General features: G+C 39.0%; 1 protein-coding gene and 2 pseudogenes across 1 annotated transcript; 1 reads left to right on the top strand and 2 right to left on the bottom strand.

Annotated features, from left to right (window-relative positions):
- Positions 1-933: 933 nt before the first annotated feature.
- LOC110287976 (uncharacterized) lies at positions 934-6,936 on the bottom strand. Its single transcript, XM_085835233.1, has 5 exons — positions 6,913-6,936; positions 3,279-3,405; positions 3,025-3,085; positions 1,722-1,819; positions 934-1,553 (listed from the first exon to the last, which is right to left on the bottom strand). Exons 1-5 carry the CDS (start codon positions 6,934-6,936, stop codon positions 934-936), a joined length of 930 nt encoding a protein of 309 aa, XP_085691359.1.
- Positions 6,937-18,665: 11,729 nt separating this feature from the next.
- The window catches only part of LOC147005711 (zinc finger protein 711-like), a 164,645-nt pseudogene continuing 159,182 nt past the window's right edge, over positions 18,666-24,128 (bottom strand).
- The window catches only part of LOC147005713 (uncharacterized), a 67,594-nt pseudogene continuing 64,071 nt past the window's right edge, over positions 20,606-24,128 (top strand).

Below are 24,128 nucleotides of genomic sequence, written 5' to 3'. Positions count from 1 at the left end.
TCATGATGATGATTTAGAAATGCTTAAAGACTTCCCCATATTGAATGCATTCATAGGGTTTCTCTTTCATAATGATGAAGTTTTGGGAAATCTGAAAAGGTTTCACCATATTATATTCCTAAATTTCTTTGCAGTATGGATTGTTTCATTGTGAAGACTCTAGAAATATTAAAAAAGCTTCACCATATTAAATACCCTCACAGGATTTTGTCTCTATTATGATTTTTGTGTGTGTCTTTGAATGACTGACAACTGTAGGCAATTTCACATGCATTACAGACATAGGGTTTCTCACCTCTGTCTACTTTCATGTATTTGAAGATCTTTATGTACAAGGCTTTGTCCCTTTGATAACTTTCATAGGGTTTCTCTCAAGTGTGTCTTCTTTTATTTACTTAGAGACTACTGTGGCTTATAAAACATTTACCACATTGCTTATATTCATAGGGTTTCTATCCAGTGTGTATACTTTTGTGTTGGGAGATGACTCTTTTGTACAATGACTTTACCTAATTAGTGATACTCAGAGGATTTCTTTCCACCTCATGTTCTTTATGGATTTGAAGATGATTGTGATGTAGAAGGGCTTTAGAACATTGACGATATTCATAGGGTTTCTCTCCTGTATGTGTTTATTTATATATTTGGAGACCACTGCTTTGTGAATAAGATGTAAAAGGACATTGCTAACATTCAAAAATCTCTCTCCTATACATGTTCTTTTATGATTTTGTTCATGACTGCTTTTTGAAAAAGTATAACCAATTGGTTGAAGTCAAAGCATTTCTCTCAACTATATGTGCTTTTATGTGTGTAAAGACGATTGGTTTTTGAAAAACCTTTACCACGTTGGTTACATTTAAATGGTTTCTCTCTGGCACATGTTCATTTACATACTTAGAGATCAATGCTTGCTGCAAAGGCTTTATAACATTAGATGCCTTCATAGAGTTTCTCTCCTGTATGTGTTCTTTCATGTCTTCTGAGATTACCATTATGTATAAAAGCTTTACCACATTGGTTACATTCATAGGGTTTCTCTCCTGTATGTGTTCGCTTATGTATTCGGAGGTGATCACTTTTTATAAAAGTTTTACCACATTGGTTACATTCATAGGGTTTCTCTCCTGTATGTGTTCGCTTATGTATTTGGAGGTCACCACTTCTTATAAAAGCTTTACCACATTGTTTACATTCATAGGGTTTCTCTCCTGTATGTGTTCGCTTATGTATTTGGAGGTCCGCACTTCTTATAAAAGCTTTACCACATTGGTTACATTCATAGGGCTTCTCTCCTGTATGTGTTCTCTTATGTATTTGGAGGTCCCCACGTCTTATAAAAGCTTTACCACATTGGTTACATTCATAGGGCTTCTCTCCTGTATGCGTTCGCTTATGTATTTGGAGGTCCGCACTTCTTATAAAAGCTTTACCACATTGGTTACATTCATAGGGTTTCTCTCCTGTATGTGTTCGCTTATGTATTTGGAGGTCTCCCCTTCTTATAAAAGCTTTACCACACTGTTTACAATCATAGGGTTTCTCTCCTGTATGTGTTCGCTTATGTATTTGGAAGTCACTCCTTACAGCAAAGGTTTTACCACATTGGTTACATTCATAGGGTTTCTCCCCTGTATTTCTTCGTTTATGTATTTGGAGATGACTGCTTATTACAAAGGCTTTACCACATTGGTTACAGCAATAGTCTTTCTCTCCATTATGTGTTCTTTCATGCCTTTGTCTAAGACTCTGATATGCAAAGGCTTTACCACATTGAATAAACTCAGAGGGTTGCACTGCAGTACAACTTCTTTCATGCCTGCAAATACAATTGACACACGTGAAATCTTTCTCACATTGATTGTACTGATGAGTCTTTTTATCTGTATGAATTTTTTTATAATTTGGCTTCATTGAAAAGAGCAATCTAATGTTAATATAATATGACTTTTACATTCAAAGGTGTTCTCCTTCATTATGGATTTTTTTTACATCTTTGAGGATACATGAAATGGGAACAGTACTAATTATCTGGCTCACATTTATAGCATACTTTTAAAAGGTTATTCACATATTTGAAAAAAACAGGAAGAACTCTGCATTCACAAATTTTTTTATGAGAGTAATACTACATTTGGAACATGAACAAATGCAAACAGAAGAAAATTTCTACTACCCTAATTCTTATTGTGATTTTCAGCAGTTTGAATTGGTATTTGTCCCCAATAATGTTGGAAAACTTATTATTTATAAACTTATAGCACATTTAGAATGTCTACTCATAGTGTGGTATACTGCATATCCTCTAATCGTTCTGGAAAAGTGAAAGGTGTGTGGCTTCTTTCAATGCCCCAATGCTCACAAGGCGTGTATCCATCCTAACCTATGACATCCATATCAAAAGAGAATAACAAGTGAATAAGTTTCATTTTATGTTCACACTGCTGACTTTTTTTGTCACAGAGATGTGGGACAGAGTTAAGGTTTTACCCCAAAACCATTCTTGAATCTTATGAACTGTCCATCTCACTAGATTTAACAATGTGATTACAAGTATTTCATTAAGCTCAGATATACTATGGATTATTTGCTTATTACTAAATTGTAGACATATACTTGTCACCTAATCACTCTGTGTTCCTTTTGCAATAGCTAAGCCATATGAGACTGAAGAGACTTGCACTTTTACAGCATGGCTCTACTAGGCTTGATTTAAACAATATTTTCAATAGCTAAGCGACATGAGACTGAAGAGACTTGAACTTTTACAGCATGGCTCTACTAGGATTGATTTAAACAATAATATATATGTTAAGCCATTATTTCTCTGTCTTTGAACTAATGGAATGCCTTGCAAAGTATAATTACATACCTGCTATAGACATATATGATTTTATGAAATTCAGTAAACATCCATAAGTGAAAGGAATGCTTATTGTACCCTAGTGGTTTTCTTTACAACCTGTAGCACACATTAAACTTTCTTCATAGGCATTTTCTCATCAGCTTGCAGAGGAAAATTACCTTCCATGACTTCTAGAAGTTTGGAAATGATCTTCACTTGTATGTACTTCCCAAATGTATCCTAAAACACAGCACCAGAGAAAGTATGTTACATTATTGGAAGTTAGGCAACATTTAAGTTACTAACTCCCTTGAACTTTAGAACCATGAGTGGTTTATTCACCTTATTCTTCCTCATTCTCAATTGAAATTATAAAAATAAATAACAATAACATAGACATTTTACAAAGCAAATAAAAAAATCATAATATTACCTATAGCTGAGAGATTCCTATAGGTCTCTAGCATCACATCTTTGTAGAGATTCTTCTGAGAAGGATCCAGCAAAGCCCATTCTTCTTGAGTGAAGTTCACATGCACATCATCATAGGTGACTAAATCCTAAAAAAATTGATAAGTGTGTACATAAAAAAATATGATAGAGACAAGAGTGTAAATGTGTACTTCCAAATGAGTATTTGCTGACTGCCCTGCCCACCCACATAGTACTTTTTATCAAGTCTTTCACAGTTGGACAACAAAAACTTAAGTAAATAAATGATCTCTGGGAACCTGATGCCATAGTATTAAGATGTTAATACATGGAACCATGTAGAATGCTGCTAGACCTTCCCCCATTTTTGCTCCCTGAGACCCAATATGCAAGAGTGCCCTTAGGACTGCAGTTTCGTCTCACCTGTCCATGCTACTTGCAGATACAAAAGACCTTTTCCATCTTCCCTTCCCTTCTAGCCACATGTCTGTGTCTTAGACCTCAAGTAAGGGCAGACACATCCTCCTCAACCATAGTCAGTCCTCCTGAAGACTAAGCAGTCTGTCTAAAGACCAAGCCCACTATCTCTTACCCTAGACACATTGCTCATAGTAGCCCACAGAGCAGCAAAACAATATCAGGGAGAGCTTCCTCTGTCCATTTCCATGTGACCAATTTTCCACTTTTCTTAAATAACTAAAGCAAATACATCAGGAACAATGTGATCTTGAGCAATGTTACCTGTGCTAGTGTGTGTATAGAAATAAAATAAAATCATATTTCCTGACTCCAATAAAATAACTCAAAGTGACTCCTAAACTGTTATAAATCTGACCCTCCAGATACTACTGATCTGTCTTCCAATCAGAGAGGCCCCATGCTCTAGGGCTCTCTCTGTCATTGTAGATGATCAGAAAGTTGGGCTATGGCTCTATAGGTGATCATGACCCCTAGTAATTTCAGGCAAAACCAGCCCCACTCCAGCCCATATACAAAACAATGCTTCCTTCCATATGCATCATGTTCCAATCTGTCCTATCCACCCACTCAGCACCATGCACACCTGAGAAACTTCTGCATGTCAGAAGCTCCTTTTGTAACCAAGAATTGAATTTCTGTGAATCATGCCATTTTGACAATAGGTAACAGAAAGGTAAAAGGAATCTAATCAAATATTTCTGAAGGATGATCATGATCAGCTCTTTACTACTAACTTCTAAACTCTTCATAAAATTAATCACACAAAACTGAATACAGAACAGTCACAAATTCTAGAAATCAAACCATTGTGTTTCTAATGCTGCCCTACTGCACAACAAAGGCAATGCTTGCATATTCACACTGCATAGTGACATATAAGTTCCATACCTTCCCACTCCCAGGGCTACCGAGCCCCCCTCACCCCTGTAAATCCATACTCAAGAAGGGTCAAAGGATAAGGGCCTCTGCTATGATAACCACATGGACCAACAGAACCACAATCTGACCCACAGTCCATTTAGGACCAGCAGATCAGACTCAAATAGCTCTGCAGACTTGCTCCTCCTGTACTATCAATGGACATTACTATAATAACCAGGGAATGGCTTGTGGTCTTCCAGGCAGCTTGTAACACATGCATCTGAGGAGAATCCTGCAAAGAACCTGCAAGCTACCTTCCCCTAGTGTTCCTGATGGTTAGGCCTGCCCAGAGTCCCTGAAGCTTGGAAAACCCAGCTGGGCCTCAGGGCAACAGCAGCTCCTTCACTGTAGGATCACAGAGCAAATGACTCAGACAGCTGAAACCTTCCAAGCTCTGCTGTTCCATCCTACATGCGGACACAGCCCTAGTCTGAAGAATTTACATTTAAAAGAATGTTCTAGTCCTGCAGACCAAGTATTTTATATTTAAAAGGCCCATGGTCCTTTCTTTGTATATTCAATTATGCATGCAATGTCCTGTGCAGCCATCTCTATTTCTTAATAGGAAAGTCATGCAGCTGAACTGAAATAAAATTCATACATTAACAATAATTTAAAAGTAAAAGTGGCTATGAATTTTAAAGCTAGAAGCAGTTAATGGGAGAGAAAAGGGAAGACAAAGAAGAAATAATAAGTAAAGGATAGCATTGCTCCTAGGTATGGTGGAGTAGATAGTATATTATACACAAAAGTGAGAACATAGCCAGACCTAGTTATATCTGGGATGGAATAGAGTAGACATGACCTTGAACCTTGTGGAGAGAGGAAGGAGGGGAGAAGCAAGAGTCAGACCAGGAGATCAGGATGATTAATGACAGATAAAAAGGCCAGTTCCCTCGGGAGGCAGAGGCAGGCGGATTTCTGAGTTCGAGGCCAGCCTGGTCTACAAAGTGAGTGCCAGGACAGCCAGGGCTACACAGAGAAACCCTGTCTCGAAAAACCAAAAAAAAAAAAAAAAAAAAAAAAAAAAAAAAAGGCCAGTTCCCAAATGATTTGATTCTATAAGGAATGGCAGCTGGGAGATTGGCAGCCCTTCTCCTGGGGTAGATGGTGAGGTATGCCAGCAATATGCTGTAACACAGAGGGACTGTGATCTCATTTGTCATTGCCCTAATCTGGGAAATGCCCGAAGATGGCCAGTATGGAATTTTACTGATTGTGCAAAATTGATTACTTGATCCTCACGGTGAATGTCAACTACTGCCAAAGCAGAAAGGCCTCACCTACCTTATTCCTCCTCCTTTTCTGTGCTGCAAGTATACCAGCTTCAAAGTTGATCAGTGAACTCAACCTTATACCTGTCCCTCTTTATTTATAATCCCCTAATTTGTAACCCTGTAACCCAGGGAGGTTACACAACACTCATTCCCTGGTGTCTTTTGTCTCACTGATCAGTCAGAACCCAGTTTGTAGGACTGTTTTCGAAGCCCTGGGCGGCAGAGGCTGGATTAGGAGTTCAAAGTCTGATTACATGGCATAAAGAAAGTAGGAGCTACAGGAGATGTTTCTCTAAACAGACATATATAAAATCTCTTTAAAAATAAGAATGAGCCGGGCAGTGGTGGTACACACCTTTAATCCCAGCACCAGGGAGGCAGAGGTAGGTGGATTTCTGTGTTCGAGGCCTGCCTGGTCTACAGAGTGAATTCCAGGACAGCGAGGGCTACACAGAGAAACCCTGTCTCAAAAAAAAAAAAAAAATAGGAATGAAATTCTTAAATTTGGGGAAATATTGGGGAACAGAAACAAGTAAGAGATCAATATGCATAAGAAAAATGAAATTTAAAAAGGATTACCAAAGATTAACTTTTTAATAAGATAAATATAATTAACAAATATATCACTGTACTGATTTGAAAAAAAATCAGGCCCTTCCTGGTAGAAAGAATGGCATTAATGAGAGTGTTTGACCTTGCCCCTATGTGCTTTGTTAACTACTGAGATCTATAATCTGACACACACACAGATAACTAGTGGCATGTGTTTTACATTTCTGAGCTCAATTAAATATGTCAACAAGGATTGCACAAATCTACATAATAGAGATACTAAAATGGGAATTCATTACCCACTGGCTCAAACTAACCTGCCCAAATAAAACACCCTTCAATCTAGGTTTACTAAATTACATGCATAAATGAATGCAGTCTGTGAAGTTACAAAATCATTCTCACTGCCTGAATCAGGTCCTTCTCCATAACCGTCACCCCTGCAGCATACTCCCTTTTCCTTTGGTCTGTGACCTAGCTCTTGTCTGCACTGCTTTACCTGACAGTGTAAACAGTAAGCTGTTCCTCTGGTTCTCATCCTGCCACGTGTATTACCACACACAAGCCCCTGCCACAAAGGTTTTGTCCAGATGCTGCAAGATAATAAATTTATTCAGAGGCTACAGCCTGGTCCAAGGAGAGACTAGGTCCACAAAGGAGCACACAGGTGGCCCCATATGCCTGGCTGATGCTTACCATCCATGCGCTGGAAAGACCTACTACACAGGCATCCTTCGCTAAGAAGCTTGCTCCCCCGTCTTTATGGGAGATGACTTTGTACTTACCATGTCTGAAGTTCTGAGCTTGCCTGAGTTACCCTCGCAGCACTCACTGAAGACAGTAAGAACGCAACACATAGAAACACTCAGTTCACCTGAGTTACAGAGAGGAACTCGAGGGCTTAGTACCAGGAAGAGCCACCTCCTGTTCTGACTGGCAGCTCCGTGTGGAGTTTCTGATTGGCTACTGAGTCTTGAATGACATGAGCACCACCCTTAGGGTTAGAGTGGGTTGAAGGGACACAGCTTAGTGGTTCCAGCCTCGGCCAATCCTTTTCTAGATCTGCAGCTTTGTTCTACAGTAGCTAGTGTGTCTCCTCCAATAGCCGACCTGTCTTTCCTCCCGCCAATTCCTTGGGAGGAGCTAAGATTCCAGAGCAATGCTGTTTACCTGCCTGCTTCTCCACTTTGTGGGCAGTGCCCCTTTATTCACTGCTGTGCAAATTTAGAACTTGCCTGATGTCTAAGCACTGCACTCAGGAGGCACTTCTCCTTCTTCCTCCTAGAATCAAGCTGAATAGCTTGCATAGCCCATCAGTCAGCTTACATTGGAGTTAACAATTTGTCCCACAAGTGGACAGTTGGCCAGGATATTAGCAATTAAAGAAATTAAAGAGCGATTTTAGGAAACAAGATTTTGTTCTGTGGCTTTCGACTGGGTTCAGGTCCACTGCATGTATGTTCCACGTGAAGGTTATGAGCAAGCTTCAGAACAGAGCAGGAAGCACATAACAGACACGGTGGCTTTGCTGGCTTTCCTTGTTTTAATGTGTATAAGGCATGGATGGAGAACCAAAATACAGAGGCAGAATAACCATACAAATAAAATTCTTTGAGAGAGAGAGAGAGAGAGAGAGAGAGAGAGAGAGAGAGAGAGAGAGAGAGAGAGAGAGAGAGAGAGCGGGAGGGAGGGAGAGGGAGAGGGGGGAGGAAAGGAAGAAGGAGAATAAAGAGAGAGTAGAGGTAAAAGAGAAGATAGAGAGGAAAAGAAAAACAAAATGAATAACTAAGATAATGAAAGCACTGAAGAATTGGGACAATGCAATAATTCTTACAGTCATTTCAGGTGTTTAGAATCAGTACCTTACAATCATGTTAAAAATGAATATTGCCAAGCATGGTAGTATGTGCTATCAATCCCAGAAGTTTGGAGGCAAATTCATATTCCTGAATTTCAGGCCACACTGGTCTCCATAGTCACTTCCATAATATAACCCATTTCAAAAAGGCCTAGTTTTTAAAAGGGTAGATATGTTTACACTGTCAAGAACCAGGAAGAAATGACCAAAATGATGTGAAGTAAAAATGTATTTTATTTCCAGGTCAATCTTTCATTCTCCTCTTAATTAGGAGAGATATTCAGCCCAGAGTACAAACAGAGAAACTTTTTGTAGTCAAATTCAAGGGTAAGATGCATACTAATTATCACAAACTGGAATTGCTTTGCAGTTAATAATACAAATAAAATCTGCAGTTTTAAAAACATACCATGAACAGTCAAAGCAATTTATACTGTGTAATTCTCAAGATTATAGAGGAAAAACAAGTCAAAATGACAATTTGGCCTTTAACTTGGGACATGATTAGAGAAAACACCATTATTAACAATATAGAATTAATCAAACTTTACCTTTAGGATTAATTTGGAACAGAAAATAAAAAATAGTTCTTTACAGACCCTTAAAAATATAATTGTGATGTTTATCATTGTTGCTGTTTTTGAGAGAGGGCCTTATTTAGAATGCCATCCAAACTTGATTCATTAAATATACCATAATTTACAACATTTATTGAATGTGTAATAAAGAGTACTATAATGCCCAAGTGTAAGGGAGTGCCAGGGCAGGGAGGCAGGAGTGAGTGGTTGGAGGAACACCCTCAAAGAAGCAGGGGCAAGGGTAGGGAATAGTGAATTGGAAGGATAGAACTGAGAGAGGGGATAACATTTGAAATGTAAATAAGGAAAATATTCAATAAAAAATAAGGAGCTGTCAAAAAAAGAAGGAGTAGTATGTATGTAATCCTATGCTTTTGGGCCTCAATTCTTTACATGCATCTTCAACATTAGATGGAGTTGAAAAATTATTTGGTATTGGTTGGGTTATAAGTAAAGGAGAATGTTCTTAAAATGATTGCTTTTTCAGAGAAATATATAATTGTCAATCTTGGAATTGCTGATAATTTCAACGGAATGGAATAGATCATAGTGCCCTAGAGATAGTTGGAATAGTGTTCCTCCCTGTTTTCTGAAGTTAGAAGTGATGGTTTTCTGTGTTCTGATTTTCCATGCAACTCTTTTGTACATTTATTTTCTATTGATATCATAAAACACACCATAGACAAAAGAAATTATAATTGAAGGCATCAATTTGGGCTTACAGTTCCAAAGCATTAGAGTTAATAGTGACAGTGTAATCACATGACATCCCGTAGAGCTGAGAGCTCATATTTTGAACCTGAGACAAGAGGTAGCTAGCAAAGTGAGCATGGTCAGAAGATATTAAAACCTGAATATGCACCCATATGACACATCTTTCCAAAAGGCCACACCTGTGCTCCTTGAATACAGTCCACCCAACTAAAAAATAAGTATTGAAACATATAAGTCGATGGGAGCCATTCTCATTTAACTGTCACATGTTTTTTCAACATAGACAGTTGAAGTCATAGAAGTCAAAGACAGTTGAACACATAGAAGTCAAAACTACTTTATATCTGTCCACACTGTACCATATGCTTAAGAGAGATTGTTATCTTTCATAAATCCAATGTCACAAAAGAAATGATCCTTAGCAGAAATAATCAGAACATAGGAAAAAATGAACTGACCAAATGAGACCAAAATTTAACAGTGAAAACAACAGAACTTATAACTTCCAGTTCAGCATCTTGGGATTATGGTGAAATTGCCTTAACCACAAGGTTTTAGGTACTCCCACTTCTCCAGCTCTGTCACTTGCAGCACACATAGCTTCTTTTCAGCAAGCTCCATTAACCATTTGTAGCTTTCCTCAAAGCTGGTCCTTGAAGATCTAATATCTCTTGTACAGACAGTACTTTATTTTATTTTATTGAAAGTGGGTTAGTTGGCATGCAGGGATCATTCAGTGGTTAAGAGCACTGTTCAAACCCATTACTTTTCCTAGGTCTCACATCGCTGATCAACATGGTCTTTACACTTCCATAAGAACCATAAATCAAAATAGTTGGGTAGAAGCTAGTATTGGCATTGCTTTGGATGTTAACATAAATGAGACCTTTCCTATAAGTTCTGATATAGATTAAAAATTTAGTGGCATAAAAATATTCCTCTGTTGCCAAGTTCCAATCCTGGGCTAGAAGGAGTGTTCTGAGTGAAGGGCTATCTGGGAGCATCTAAAATAAAGGGAAGGCAGTTGATTCATCACTACAAGGTAACAACCTATGCTCTGCTGGAAACAGTTTTCTACCCTGCGTTCATTCCATTCTGTGCTCATTTTATCTGATCAGCCTCTCTGGAGATCTTCAAGCAGCTCTCCATGAGAATCTTCTACAAGAAATTCTCTCTTGCTATTCTAAAAACTTATCTCGGTAGGTCATCTCTTGGAGATCAGAGTCCAGTCTTTTATTTTACATACCAATCCAATCATTTACTCCAACTTTCCTTGTGATTATCTTAAAAATGTGAATACCTAACCACACACCTGATTCTTGGCAGAAAACAAGTAGACATTTTCTTTTAATATTGCAGAAGAACTTAGAGATCTGCCTGCCTCTGTTAAGCACAGATGCTAAACTAGGTGGGTGCAACCCAGTCCTGAAATTACCATTTCCAAAACACCTGGGCTTAACCTTGATCTGTTCCAGGCTGATATTGAACCCAGGAATCTGTTTGGCTTTGTAAATATAAAAAACAGCTATAACAAAAAAATAAATAAATAAATAAATAAATAAATAAATAAATAAATAAATAAAAAGGGCGGTGGTGGCGCACGCCTTTAATCCCAGCACTTGGGAGGCAGAGGCAGGCGGATTTCTGAGTTCGAGGCCAGCCTGGTCTACAAAGTGAGTTCCAGGACAGCCAGGGCTATACAGAGAAACCCTGTCTCGAAAAACAAAAACAAACAAACAAACAAAAAACAGCTATAACAACAAAAAGTTATCTGGGTTGAATCTCTTGTGAGCACCACTCTCTAAGTCTCATTATCTTCTATATCCTTCCTCAGTATCTGTCTGATAAGTTGGCTCACAGCACACCTACTTTCTTTCCTTTAGATTTGTGAAGCCCCTCATAGTTCAATTTGCATCATTGTTTTTTGAGGAATTACATATTTGGAACCTAAGATTTTAGAATTCTTTTCCAGAGCCTTAAGGGCTGTCCTGAAGTTTGCAGCATTTACCATTTTACTGAGACATTAGCCACCCCTTTGCCTCCTGGTCTTGTAGCCATAATGGAATCATTAATATTAACAGCAAAGACATTATTTAAAGCAATATTGTAATGGTCTGTATATTCTTGGACCACAGAGTGGCACCATTTGGAGGTGTAGCCTTGTTGGAATAGGTGTGACCTGGTTGGAGTATGTCACAGTGAGTGTGGACTTAATACTCTCACGCTATGTGCCTGCAAGGCAGTCTTCCACTAGCAGCTGTTGGATGAAGACATAGAACTCTCAGCTCTGCCTGCACCATGACTGTCTGGATGCCACCATGCTCCCACCTTGATGATAATGGACTAAAGCTATGAACCCATAAGCCAGCCCCAATTAAATGTTTTTTGTTTTTTTTTTTAATAAGACTTCCTTGGTCATGTTGTCTGTTCATAGCATTAAAACCCTGACTAAGACATCTTGTGTTCTCCTGAAGGGAAGTATTTACAGAGACAAAGTTTGGAGCAGAGGCTGAAAGGATGTCCATCCAAGACTGCCCAATCTAGGGATCCATCCCATAAACAACCACCAAAACCAGACACTGCTGTACATGCCAACAAGAGTTTGCTGACAGGATCCTTCAGTCTCTGCTCCAAACTTTGTCTCTGTAAACCCTTCCACGGTTATTTTGTTCTCCCTTCTAACAATTGAAGTATCCACACTTTGGTCTTCCTTCTTGAGCTTTAAATGTTTTGCAAATAGTATCTTAGGTACTCTGAGATTCTGGGCTAATATCCACTTATCAGTGAGTGCATATCATGTGTGTTGTTTTGTGATTGGGTTACCTCACTCAGGATGATATCCTCCAGATCCATCCATTTGCCTAAGAATTTCATAAAGTCACTGTTTTTAATAGCTGAGTAGTACTCAGTTGTGTAAATGTACCACATTTTCTGTATCCATTCCTCTGTTGAGGGGCACCTGGGTTCTTTCCAGCTCTGGCTATTATAAATAAGGCTGCTATGAACATAGTGGAGTATGTGTCCTTATTACAAATTGGAACATCTTCTGGGTATATGCCCAGGAGTAGTATTATTGGATCTTCTGGTAGTACTATGTAATAGTAGTATTATGGGGAACCACCAAACTGATTTCCAGAGTGGTTGTAAAAGCTTGATACCCACCAGCAATGGAGGAGTGTTCCTCTTTCTCAACATCCTCACCAGCATATGCTATCTCCTGAATTTTTGATCTTAGCCATTCTGACCAGTGTGAAGTGGAATCTCAGGGTTGTTTTGATTTGCATTTCCCTGATGATTAAGGATGTTGAACATTTTTTCAGGTTCTTATCAGATATTCTGTATTCCTCAGTTGAGAATTCTTTGTGTAGCTTTGTACCCCATTTTTAATAGGGTTATTTAGTTTTCTGGAGTCCACCTTCTTGAGTTCTTTAAATGTATTGGATATTAGTCCCCTATCTGATTTAATATTGGTAAATATATTTTCCCAATCTGTTGTTAGCCTTTCTGTCTTATTGACAGTGTCCTTTGCCTTACAGAAGCTTTGCAATTTCATGAGGTCCCATTTGTTGATTCGAAATCTTACAGCACAAGCCATTGCTGATCTGTTCAGGAATTTTTCCCCTATTCCCATATCATTGAGGCTCTTGCACATGTTCCTTTCTATCAGTGTCAGTGTCTCTGGTTTTATGTGGAGTTCCTTTGTTGCGGCCTGCCCGCAGTACACAACACGAAAGGTTCAACTGAGAATGGCAGTTCGAGCTAAAAAGAGAGGAATCTAGACGGGGTGGAAGAAAGAACGGAGCTAAGACAAAATTCTGATCAAAGCTCAATTTTACTATTTCCAGACACTCAGTTATAAAGGAAGGGGGAGGGAACCCGATTTCCCGCCAAGTAACTCAGGGTCCAGTAGCAGGACGAACACGTGTGTGCCTCCAGGCAGCAAAGGCAGATTCCAGCAGTAGGTGTGGCAGGACGAATGAGCAGGAAGCTCCACCCTTGAGCAAGCAGGTTCCAGGCTGGGGGAAGGGAGGCCACATTCCTTGATCCACTTACACCTGAGTTTTGTACAAGGAGATGAGAATGGATAATTTTGCATTCTTCTACATTCTACCCACCACTTGAGGTAGCACCATTTGTTGAAAATGTTTTCCTTTTTCCACTGGATGGTTTTTGCTCCTTTGTCAAAGATCAAGTGACTTCCTCCTTTCCAGTATGAATCCCCTTAATTTCCTTTTGTTACCTAATTGCTCTAGCTAGGATTTCACATACTATGTTGAATAGATAGGGAGAGAGAGTGGGCAGCCTTGTCTAGTCCCTGATTTCAGTGAGATTGCTTCAAGTTTCTCTCCATTTAGTTTGATGTTGGCTACTGGTTTGCTGTATATTGCTTTTATTATGTTTAGGTATGGGCCTTGAATTCCTGATCTTTCAAATACTTTTCTCATGAATGGATGTTGGATTTTGTCAAATGCTTTCTCAGCATCTAATGAGATGATCATGTGGTTTTTGTCTTTGAGTTTGTTTATATAGTGTATTTTGTTGATGAATTTCCATATATTAAACCATTCGTGCATCTCTGGTATGAAGCCTACTTGATCATGAGGGATGATCATGTTGATGTTCTTGGATTCTGGCTAAGGGTTTATCTATATTGATGGTTTCCTCAAAGAACCAGCTCCTGGTCTGGTTGATTCTTTGTATAGTTCTCTTCATTTCCACTTGGTTGATTTCAGCCCTGAGTTTGATTATTTCCTGCCATCTACTCCTCTTGGGTGAATTTGTTTCCTTTTGTTCTAGAGCTTTTAGATGTGCCGTCAAGCTGCTAGGGTGTGCTCTCTCTAGTTTCTTTTTGTTGGCACTCAGAGCTATGAGTTTTCCTCTTAGGACTGCTTTCATTGTGCCTCATAAGTTTGGGTATGTTGTGGCTTCATTTTCATTAAACTCTAAAACGTCTTTAATTTCTTTAATTCTTCCTTGACCAAGTTATTGAGTAAAGTGTTGTTCAGGTTCCACATGAATGTTGGCTTTCTATTATTTATGTTGTTACTGAAGATCAGCCTTCATCTGTGGTGTTCTGATAGGATGCATGGAATCATTTCAATATTTTTGTTCTGTTGAGGCCTGTTTTGTGACCAGACCAGTCAGTTTTGTTCAGTTTATGGACTGTTTTGGAGAAGGTACCATGAGGTGCTGAGAAGAAGATAAATCCTTTTGTTTCAGGATGAAATGTTCTACAGACAATTGTTAAAATTGGTTCATAACTTCTGTTAGTTTCACTGTTTCTCTGTTTAGTTTCCATTTCCAGGATCTGTTCATTGATGAGAGTTGGGTATTAATGTCCCCCACTATTATTGTGTGAGGTGTGATGTGTGCTTTGAGTTTTAGCAAAGTTTCTTTAATGAATGTGGATGCTCCTGCATTTGGAGCATAGATGTTCATAATTGAGAGTTCATCTTGGTAAATTTTACCTTTGATGAGTAAGAAGTGTACCTCCTTATCATTTTTGAGAACTATAAGCTAAAAGTCAATTTTTATTCAAATGGTCCCAGCTTGTTTCTTGGGACCATTTGCTTGGAAAATTGTTTTCCAGCCTTTTACTCTAAGGGTCTGTCTTTGTCCTGGAGGTGGGTTTCCTGTATGCAGCAATACGTTGGGTCCTGCTTATGTAACCTGTCTTTTAGATATTAAGAGATATTAAAGAAAAGTAATTGTTGTTTCCTGTTATTTTTGTTGTTAGAATTGGTATTCTGTCCTTGTGGCTATGTTCTTTTAGGTTTGTTGAAGGACTACTTTCTTGCTTTTTCTAGGGTGTAGTTTCTGTCCTTGTATTGGAGTTTTCTCTTTATTATCCTTTGAAGGGCTGAATTTGAGGGTGTGTGAATTTGTGTGAATTTGGTTTTGTCATGGAATACTTTGATTTCTCCATCTATGGTAACTGAGAGTTTTGCTGGGTATAGTAGCCTGGGCTGGCACATGTTTTCTCTTATGGTCTGTACAACATCTGTCCAGGATCTTGTTGCTTTCATAGTCTCTCGTGAGAACTCTGGTGTAATTCTAATAGGTCTGTCTTTATGTTACTTGACCCTTTTCCCTTACTGCTTTTAATATTCTATCTTTATTTAGTGCATTTGTTCTGATTATTACATGTAGGGAGGAATTTCTTTTCTGGTCCAGTGTATTATGAGTTCTGTAGGCTTCTTGTATGTTCATGGGCATCTCTTTCTTTAGGTTAGGGGTGTTTTCTTCTATAATTTTGTTGAAGATATTTACTGGCCCTTTAAGTTGAAAATCTTCATTTGCATCTATACATATTATCCTTAGGTTTGGTCTCCTCATTGTGTCCTGGATTTCCTGGATGTTTTGGGTTAGGATATTTTTGCATTTTACACATCCTTTTATTTTTGTGTCCATGATTTCTAAGGAATCTTCTGCACCTGAGATTCTCTCTCCCATCACTTGTTTTCTGTTGGTGATGCTCAAATCTATGACTCATGATTTCTTTCCTAGGATTTCTATCTCCAGAGCTGTCTCCCTTTGGGTTTTCCTTATTGTTTCTACTTCCATTTTTAGGACTTGGATGGTTTTCTTCCATTCCTTCACCTGTTTATTTGCGTTTTCCTATAGTTCCTTAAGGGATTTTTGTGTTTCCTATTTAAGGACTTCTAGCGGTTTAACTGTGTTGTCCTGTTTTTCTTTAAGGGAATTATTAATGTCCTTCTTGAAATCCTTTACCAGCATCACGAGATATGGTTTGTTGGGTTATCCAGGGTTTGCTGTGGTGGTATTACAGGTTTCTGATGATGCCAAGTGTTTTTGGTTTCTGTTGGTAAGATTCTTATGTTTGCCTTTTGCCGTCTGATAATCTCTGGTGTTAGATGTTCTAGCTGTCTCTGACTGGAGTTTGTTCCTTCTGTGTGTCTGTTAGCCTCTGTCAGTACTCCTGGGAGACCAGCTCTCTCCTGAGTTCATGGGTCAGAGCACTCCCTATAGGCCAACTCTCCTCTGTCAGGAAAGGTGCACAGAGGACTGAGGATCAGCTCCACCTCCTGGCTGAGAATGAAGGACTGAAGGGATCCTGTCCAAGAACCTCTGTTCCTTCTGTAACCCACATGCTCTCCTGTGTGGACCCGCCTCAAAGACACCCTGGATAGAAAATCAGCAATAGCATTTCTACAAACCAGGAGAAGCCTGGTAAAAAGAGAGCCCAAAAATCAATCCAGGCATATATAGTCAACAAAATTTTGTCCCCAAAGTACTCTTTGAGTCATCTCTTTAACCACTCTGGGCCCGGTTTTTTTTTTTTTCATTTATTTTTAAAGGTTCTTAATGGTTAGACTTTCTTTTTAGTTCTTTGTATATTCTATGATTCTCTTTCAGATGAGCATCTGGCAGAGATGCCTCTCCTGTCTTGTGAGCCTCTCCTCTTCACTCATCTGACACTTCAGAGTTCGGCTGCATAGGGTCCCCTTTGTCAGTAATTGCTCTCATCCTCTGCAGCACCAGGGTCCTGTTTACAAATTCCTCTCCTGTACTTCTATGTTGATGCAGATTTGTTGATGTTTCTGCTGCAGCCTTGGAGTACAAAGTCCTGTGTTGATGTCCTTGAGCCAATTGGAATTAAGTTCTGTGCAGGATGAAAAGATTGGTTTCTTTTTCCTGAATATTGATTGTCAGATGTAGGGGTGCATGTAGGAATGTGTATGACTGTGGGGATGTGTTTTTGCATGTGTGTGGAGATGTATGTGATCCTGTTTGTGATTGAGCATGTAGGTAGGGTGCATGTGTATGTGTGAGCATGCGGTTTGCACATGCATATGCGTGTGTGTGTGTGTGTCTGTGCATGTCTGCATGTATGTGTGTCATCTGGTGTTTGTGGGTGTTTGTGTATGTGAGTGTGAGCAAATGTGCTTGGGTTACATGTGTGAATGTGTGTATGAGAATATGGGGCAGTGCATGTCTGAATGTCTGTCTGTGAAGTTGTTTTGGGGGTGCATTTGTGTTTGTGTGAGCATGTGGGGGAAAGAGTTTCTTGTGTGTATGTGTTTGTATGTGTGTGGAAGGGAGCATGTGTGCAAGTGATGGTCAGGTATGTGGTGTGCATTTGTGTGTTTGCATGTTTATGTGTAAGTATGTGTGCATATGTGGGTGTGAGCTTGTGACCGAGAATGGGAGATGCATGTGTGTATGTTTCTGCATGTGACAGGTGCATAAACATGTGCATGTATGTGTGTGAGAGCATGTGAGTGGGGTTCATGTATGAATGTGTGTGTTTGTGTGTGTATGTGTATGTGTGTGTGTGTGTGTGTGTGTGTGTGTGTGTCTTTGTCAGAGATAATGTGACCTTATGCAGTTATATCTGGATCTTCTATTCCAGTGGTTCAATCTGTGTCTGGTTATGTGTCAGTACCATTCTGACTTTTATTACTTCAGCTTTGTAGCATAATTTGAAATCAAGTATGGTGATGACCTGAATACATCCGAACACGGGGGTATTTTAAACAAATAAAATCACTGGTAGATTTTCTTATTAATAAGTTAAATGAATTATTTGAAAACACAGAAACCTTTAAAATAGTTTTATTTCACACCTTGTTTCTAGCTGGTACCACCTGCATGACTCAACCAAAAAACATTGAGCAATATTTGAGGTCGCCACAAGAGGGCAACCAAACCCTTCCTGATTTGTGGGATTTTCAGGGAATGGGAGAGGGAGGGGGTAAGGGGGGAATGGCAAGCTAGCTTTATGGGAAGCCCCTGCTTTGTTTTTCTTTGGACAAACTCTGTCACTTTTGCCCTTGTCATTCCTGCATCCACTTTTCATCTTAGACAGGCACATCCTTGAAGTCTGTACATTAGCACCAGCTCTGATTTCCCAACACTGAGGTTGGATCCTGGCTCCATGGCAGTGACAGTTCACAAGATGTCACAGGAGCTTCTCATGTGTCAACTACCCAAGGCACTGACCCTGGACAATGATTACAGCAAGTTCTTAATGGGGGTGTTTGTTGTTAAATGTATCCTGGGGAGATGTGAAGGAACTTCTTTTCCTTTCAGATAGAGCATGTTGAGAGATAGGAGATGGCTCCACCCAAGTATTGCTTTGGAGCATCAGTGGGTTTTCTTGTTGCTGCGAATAAATACCCAAGAAAAATATTTTAGGATTATGTGAAGGAAAGTTTTATCTTGGCCCATGATTGTTGGAAGTCCATCATGGTGTGAAAGGCAGTGTTGGAAGTGGGAGACAGGATGGGGAGGACAGCGAGATAGGTAGGAGGAGGCAGAGGCAAGTGATTAAGAAGGGAACTAGTGGGAAGAGGGAGGCAAGAGGGGAGAGGGAGCTAGGTAGGAGAGGAATGCAGGGTTTGGTGTTGAAAGTAGCCTGTCACATTTCATCTTTTGTCCCGACATAGGGAGATTAAAAAGTGTTCCTCTCATTTTCCACCTTAGCTGGGCCAACATTTGGAGCCATTTCATTCTGGGTGCTTTGATCTTTTTTTTTTTTTTTTGCTTCTCTCAAACTCCCAAAAACAACCAAAACTTTGTCTCTGAAGTGATTTCAAGCCCAGTGAATGGGAGAGAAATTATTATTGAGCTTTTCAGATTATGGTTGATATAGTCAGCTAGCTGAGTCACTAACAAAGCAACCCAACATGGGTGATGCCTTGGAGGAGCTGAATCCCTGGAGTTTGCTATACTGCTTGCAGGCAGTGCTATGAGGGAGTCATCTCTCCCTTAGGAACTGGTTCTTGCTTATACAACCCCATTGGGAACATTGTGAGTCCCATAACCTCCTTCTGACTTAGTTTCAGATTGGAGGTAATATACAGCTGTGAGTCAAGCCTGGGTTAGCATAGTAGGAATCTGCTGTTTCCTGGCTGGAGAAATGAATGATGCTTGACAGAGAGTGAGACTGAGGGAGGCTGTCCATCAAGAGATAGACTAGTGAGATGTGTGCACTTGGCATTCTTTGGACAATGCCTTTCATGCCATATATACTTTATGTTTCATTTTTTAAAATCCTCAAAAGAGAAACAAAATGTTTAAATTTATTAGTACATCTCAATGCTATTCTTACAATAAAATACCCTAGGGAAAGCAAATGGGAAAGAAAGGGTCATTTTAGCTCATAGTTCCGTAGTATGGTTCATGATGGTATAATGTTGCAGTGTCAAGAGCCTGCGACAAGAGTGCACACCTATTGATAGTCAAGAGCAGAGAGTGCTCAGAGCATTTTTGCAATAAGCAAATAATCCATAGTGTATCTGAGCTTAATGATATACTTGTAAGGACATTGCTAAATTTAATGAGATGGACAGTTCATAAGATTCAAGAATGGTTTTGTGGTAAAGCCTTAACTCTGTCCCACATCTCTGTGACAAAAAACAGTCAGCTGTGTGAATATAAAATGGAACTTATTCACTTGTTATTCTCTTTTGATATGGATGTCATAGGTTAGGATGGATATAAGCCTTGTGAGCATATGGGTATTGAAAGAAGCCACACACCTTTCACATTTCCAGAACAATTAGAGGATATGTAGTATACCACACTTTGAGTAGACATTCTAAATGTGCTATAAGTTTATAAATAATTAGTTTCCCCACATTACTGGAGACAAATACCAACTCATACTGCTGAAAATCACAATAAGAATTAGGGTAGTAGAAATTTTCTTCTGTTTGCATTTGTTCATGTTCCAAATGTAGTAATACTCTCATTATAAAAAAAATGTGAATGCAGTGTGCTAACACTCTGAGTTCTTCTGGTTTTTTCTTTTTTTCAAATTTGTGAATAACCTTATATGGAAAAAGTATGCTATAAATGTGAGCCAAATAATCAGTACTGTTCCCATTTCATGTATCCTTAAAGATGTAAAACAATCCATAATGAAGCAGAACACCTTTGAATGTAAAAGTCATATTATGTTAACATTAGATTGCTCTTTTCAATGAAAACAAATAATAAAAGAATTCATACAGATAAAAAGACTCATCAGTACACTCAATGTGAGAAAGATTTCACATGTGCCAATTGTATTTGCAGGCATGAAAGAAGTTATATTGCAGTGCAACCCTCTCAGTTTATTCAATGTGGTAAAGCCTTTGCATATCAGAGTCTTAGACAAAGGCATTAAAGAACACATAATGGAGAGAAAGACTATTACTGTAACCAATGTGGTAAAGCCTTTGTAATAAGCAGTCATCTCCGAATACATAAACGAAGAAATACAGGGGAGAAACCCTATGAATATAACCAGTGTTGTAAAACCGTTACTGGAAGGAGTGACCTCCAAATACATAAGCAAACACATACAGGAGAGAAGCCCTATGAATGTAATCAATGTGGTAAAACTTTTATATGAAGTGGTGACCTCCAAATACATAAGCGAACACATACAGGAGAGAAACCCTATGAATGTAACCTATGTGGTAAAACTTATATAAGAAGTGGTCACCTCCAAATACATAAGTGAACACATACAGGAGAGAAACCCTATGAATGTAACCAGTGTGGTAAAGCTTTTATAAGAAGTACGGACCTCCAAATACATAAGAGAACACATACAGGAGAGAAGCCCTATGAATGTAACCAATGTGGTAAAGCTTTTATAAGAAGTTGGGACCTCCAAATACATAAGAGAACACATACAGGAGAGAAACCCTATGAATGTAACCAATGTGGTAAAGCCTTTGCAAAAAGGGATAAACTCCAAATACATGAGCGAATACATACAGGAGAGAAGCCCTATGAATATAACCAGTGTGGTAAAGCTTTTATAAGAAGTACAGACCTCCAAATACATAAGAGAACACATACAGAAGAGAAGCACTTTGAATGTAACCAATGTGGTAAAACTTTTATAAGAAGTGATCACTTCCAAATACATAAGTGAACACATACAGGAGAGAAACCCTATGAATGTGACCAATGTGGTAAAGCTTTTATACATAGTGGTAACCTCAAAAGACATAAAAGAACACATACAGAAAAGAAGCTCTATGAAGGCATCTAATGTTATAGAGCCTTTGCAACAAGTATTGATCTCGAAGTATGTAAATGATCACATACCAGAAGAACCTTTTAAATGTAACCAGCATAGTAAAGCTTTTTCAAAAACCAATCATCTTTACACACAAAAAAGAACATATAGTTGAGACAAATGCTTTGATTTCAACCTATGTCGTTAAACTTTTTCAAAACCCAGTCATCAACAAAATCATAAAAGAACATGTATAGGAGAGAGATATTTGAATGTTAGCAATGGTGCTTTTACACCTAATTCACAAAGCAGTGGCCTCCAAATATACAAAGGAACACATACAGGAGAGAAACCCTATGAATATCGTCAATGTTCTAAAGCCCTTCTACATAACAATCATCTTCAAATCCATAAAGAACATGAGGTGGAGCAAAATCCTCTGATTATCACTAATTAGCTAAAGCAGTTGTACAAAAGAATTATCTCCCAACACAAAAGTATACACACTGGACAGAAACCCTAAGAATATAAGCAATGTGGTAAATGTTTTATAAGCCACATTAGTCTCTAAGTAAATAAAAGAAGACACACTTGAGAGAAACGCTATGAAATTTATCAAAGGGACAAAGCCTTGTACATAAGATCTTCAAATACATGAAAGTAGACATAGAGGTGAGAAACCCTATGTCTGTAATGCATGTGGTATTGCCTATACTTGTCAGTCATATTCAAAGACACACAAAAAAATCATAATAGAGACAAAATCCTGTAAGAGTATTTAATATGGTGAAGCTTTTTGAATATATCTAGAGTCATCACAATGAAACAATCCATACTGCAAAGAAATTTAGGAATATAATATGGTGAAACCTTTTCAGATTTCCCAAAGCTTCATCATTATGAAGAGAAACCCTATGAATGCATTCAATATGGGTAAGCCTTTAATCATTTCTAAATCACCATTGTGAAAATAATCATACAAAGGAGATCAAGGGGATACAAGAAATGTTTCTTACTGTCTTAGTTGAGTTACAGTCATGACATCCTTTGCAGATCAACAGCAATGTGGACAGTGTAAGCTGGATTAAACCCTTTCCTCCCCAACTGTTTCTTGGTCATGATGTTTGTGCAGGAATAGAAACCGTGACTAAGACAAATTGGTATCAGGAGTGGGGTATTACTGTGACAACCTGACCATGTTTTGGGAGGACTGTGAAAGGACTTTGGAACTTTGGACTAGAAGATCCATTCTGTGTTAAGAACTCTATGGGATGTTGTGTAGGAGCTTGGAAGATAATGTTGAGAACAGTGCAGAAGATGGAGGCCTGGCTTATGAAATTTCAGAGGGAAAATTAAAGACTCTTTTCAGGGCCGTTAAAGTTTTGGATTGTGAAGGTTCTGGTAAGCTAGGGCTGAAGAATCAGCTGTGATTAACAAGATACCAGAACTACTAGAGTGAAAACTTTGCATTGCTGGGGCTATTGATGCTGGTTAGCTGGAGCTAAAAAATTAGCAGTGATTAAGAAGAGACCAGCATCATTGAGGTGGCATCTTCTGAGAAGTGTTTTCTGAGAGCACAGAGGCAGTGTTCTAGAGATAGCCAAGGTTGTACCTTGTGCTGTGGCTGGACTTGGTAATATGTAAGAGTTACCCAGGTGGTACTGGTTTTTAAGCATAAAGGGATCATGCAGAGCATCTGAGGCCCAGCACTGTGAGAGACCATAGAAGGCCATGGGTGAAGGTGTAGCCTCAGGTGCAATTGATGGCCCAGAAATTAAGGGGTCATGCAGTGTTTTGGAGATGCCAGGACCATGAATGACCACCAAGAACAGCAGCAGCAGTAAAGTACAGGCATCTGGAGCCTAGAGGACAAGCTGTGTGCTACAAAGGACTGGGCTGGAGAAAAGACCCAAGCCCTTGGAGTTGTCCAAGGGATCATGAGTTGCATCCCAGACATTAGACAGTTGGAGTTTAATTTTTGCTTTTGATTGTGACTGTGCCCTGATAGTTTTCCCTCTTGAAGGGAGAAAATGTTTTAGTGGATTCCACAGTTAAGGGACTTTTAATTGTAAAAGGCTTTGGATTTTAAAGGATATTGGATATTTTTAAAGGATTGTACCTTTAATACATAAAGATTGTGGGACTTTCAAAGTTGTGTATATCTTGGGGATGAAGAAGAAACTAAGGATTGAGGCTTAGTTGTGATGTGTTTGTGTGTCAAGATGACAAGGTGTCAATTGTACTGGCTAGTTTTGTGTCAACTTGACACAAGCTGGAATTATCACAGAGAAAGGAAGTTCAGTTGGGGAAATGCCTCCACAAGATCCAGCTATAAGGCATTTTCTCAATTAGTGATCAAGGGGGGAATGTCCCATGTGCATGGGACCATCTCTGGGCTGGTAGACTTGGATTCTATAAGAGAGCAGGCTGAGCAAGCCAGGAGAAGCAAGCCAGTTAAGACACATTCCTCCATGGCCTCTGCATCAGCTCC

This window comes from Mus caroli, unplaced genomic scaffold, assembly GCF_978045245.1.
Source record: "Mus caroli unplaced genomic scaffold, Mus_caroli_1 scaffold_2, whole genome shotgun sequence".
Classification (NCBI taxonomy): Eukaryota; Metazoa; Chordata; class Mammalia; order Rodentia; family Muridae; genus Mus; species Mus caroli.
This window is presented reverse-complemented; position numbering and strand designations above follow the sequence as displayed.

Excerpts from the sequence above, each read along its gene's own strand:
- LOC110287976 (XM_085835233.1), bottom strand. The coding sequence starts at position 6,936 with ATGGAGAAGGACCTGATTCAGGCA. Across the intron at positions 3,086-3,278 it reads TAGGAATCTCTCAGCTATAG|GATACATTTGGGAAGTACAT; the intron begins GTAATATTATGA and ends GCTGTGTTTTAG. Across the intron at positions 1,820-3,024 it reads ACTTCTAGAAGTCATGGAAG|GCATGAAAGAAGTTGTACTG; the intron begins GTAATTTTCCTC and ends TTGTATTTGCAG.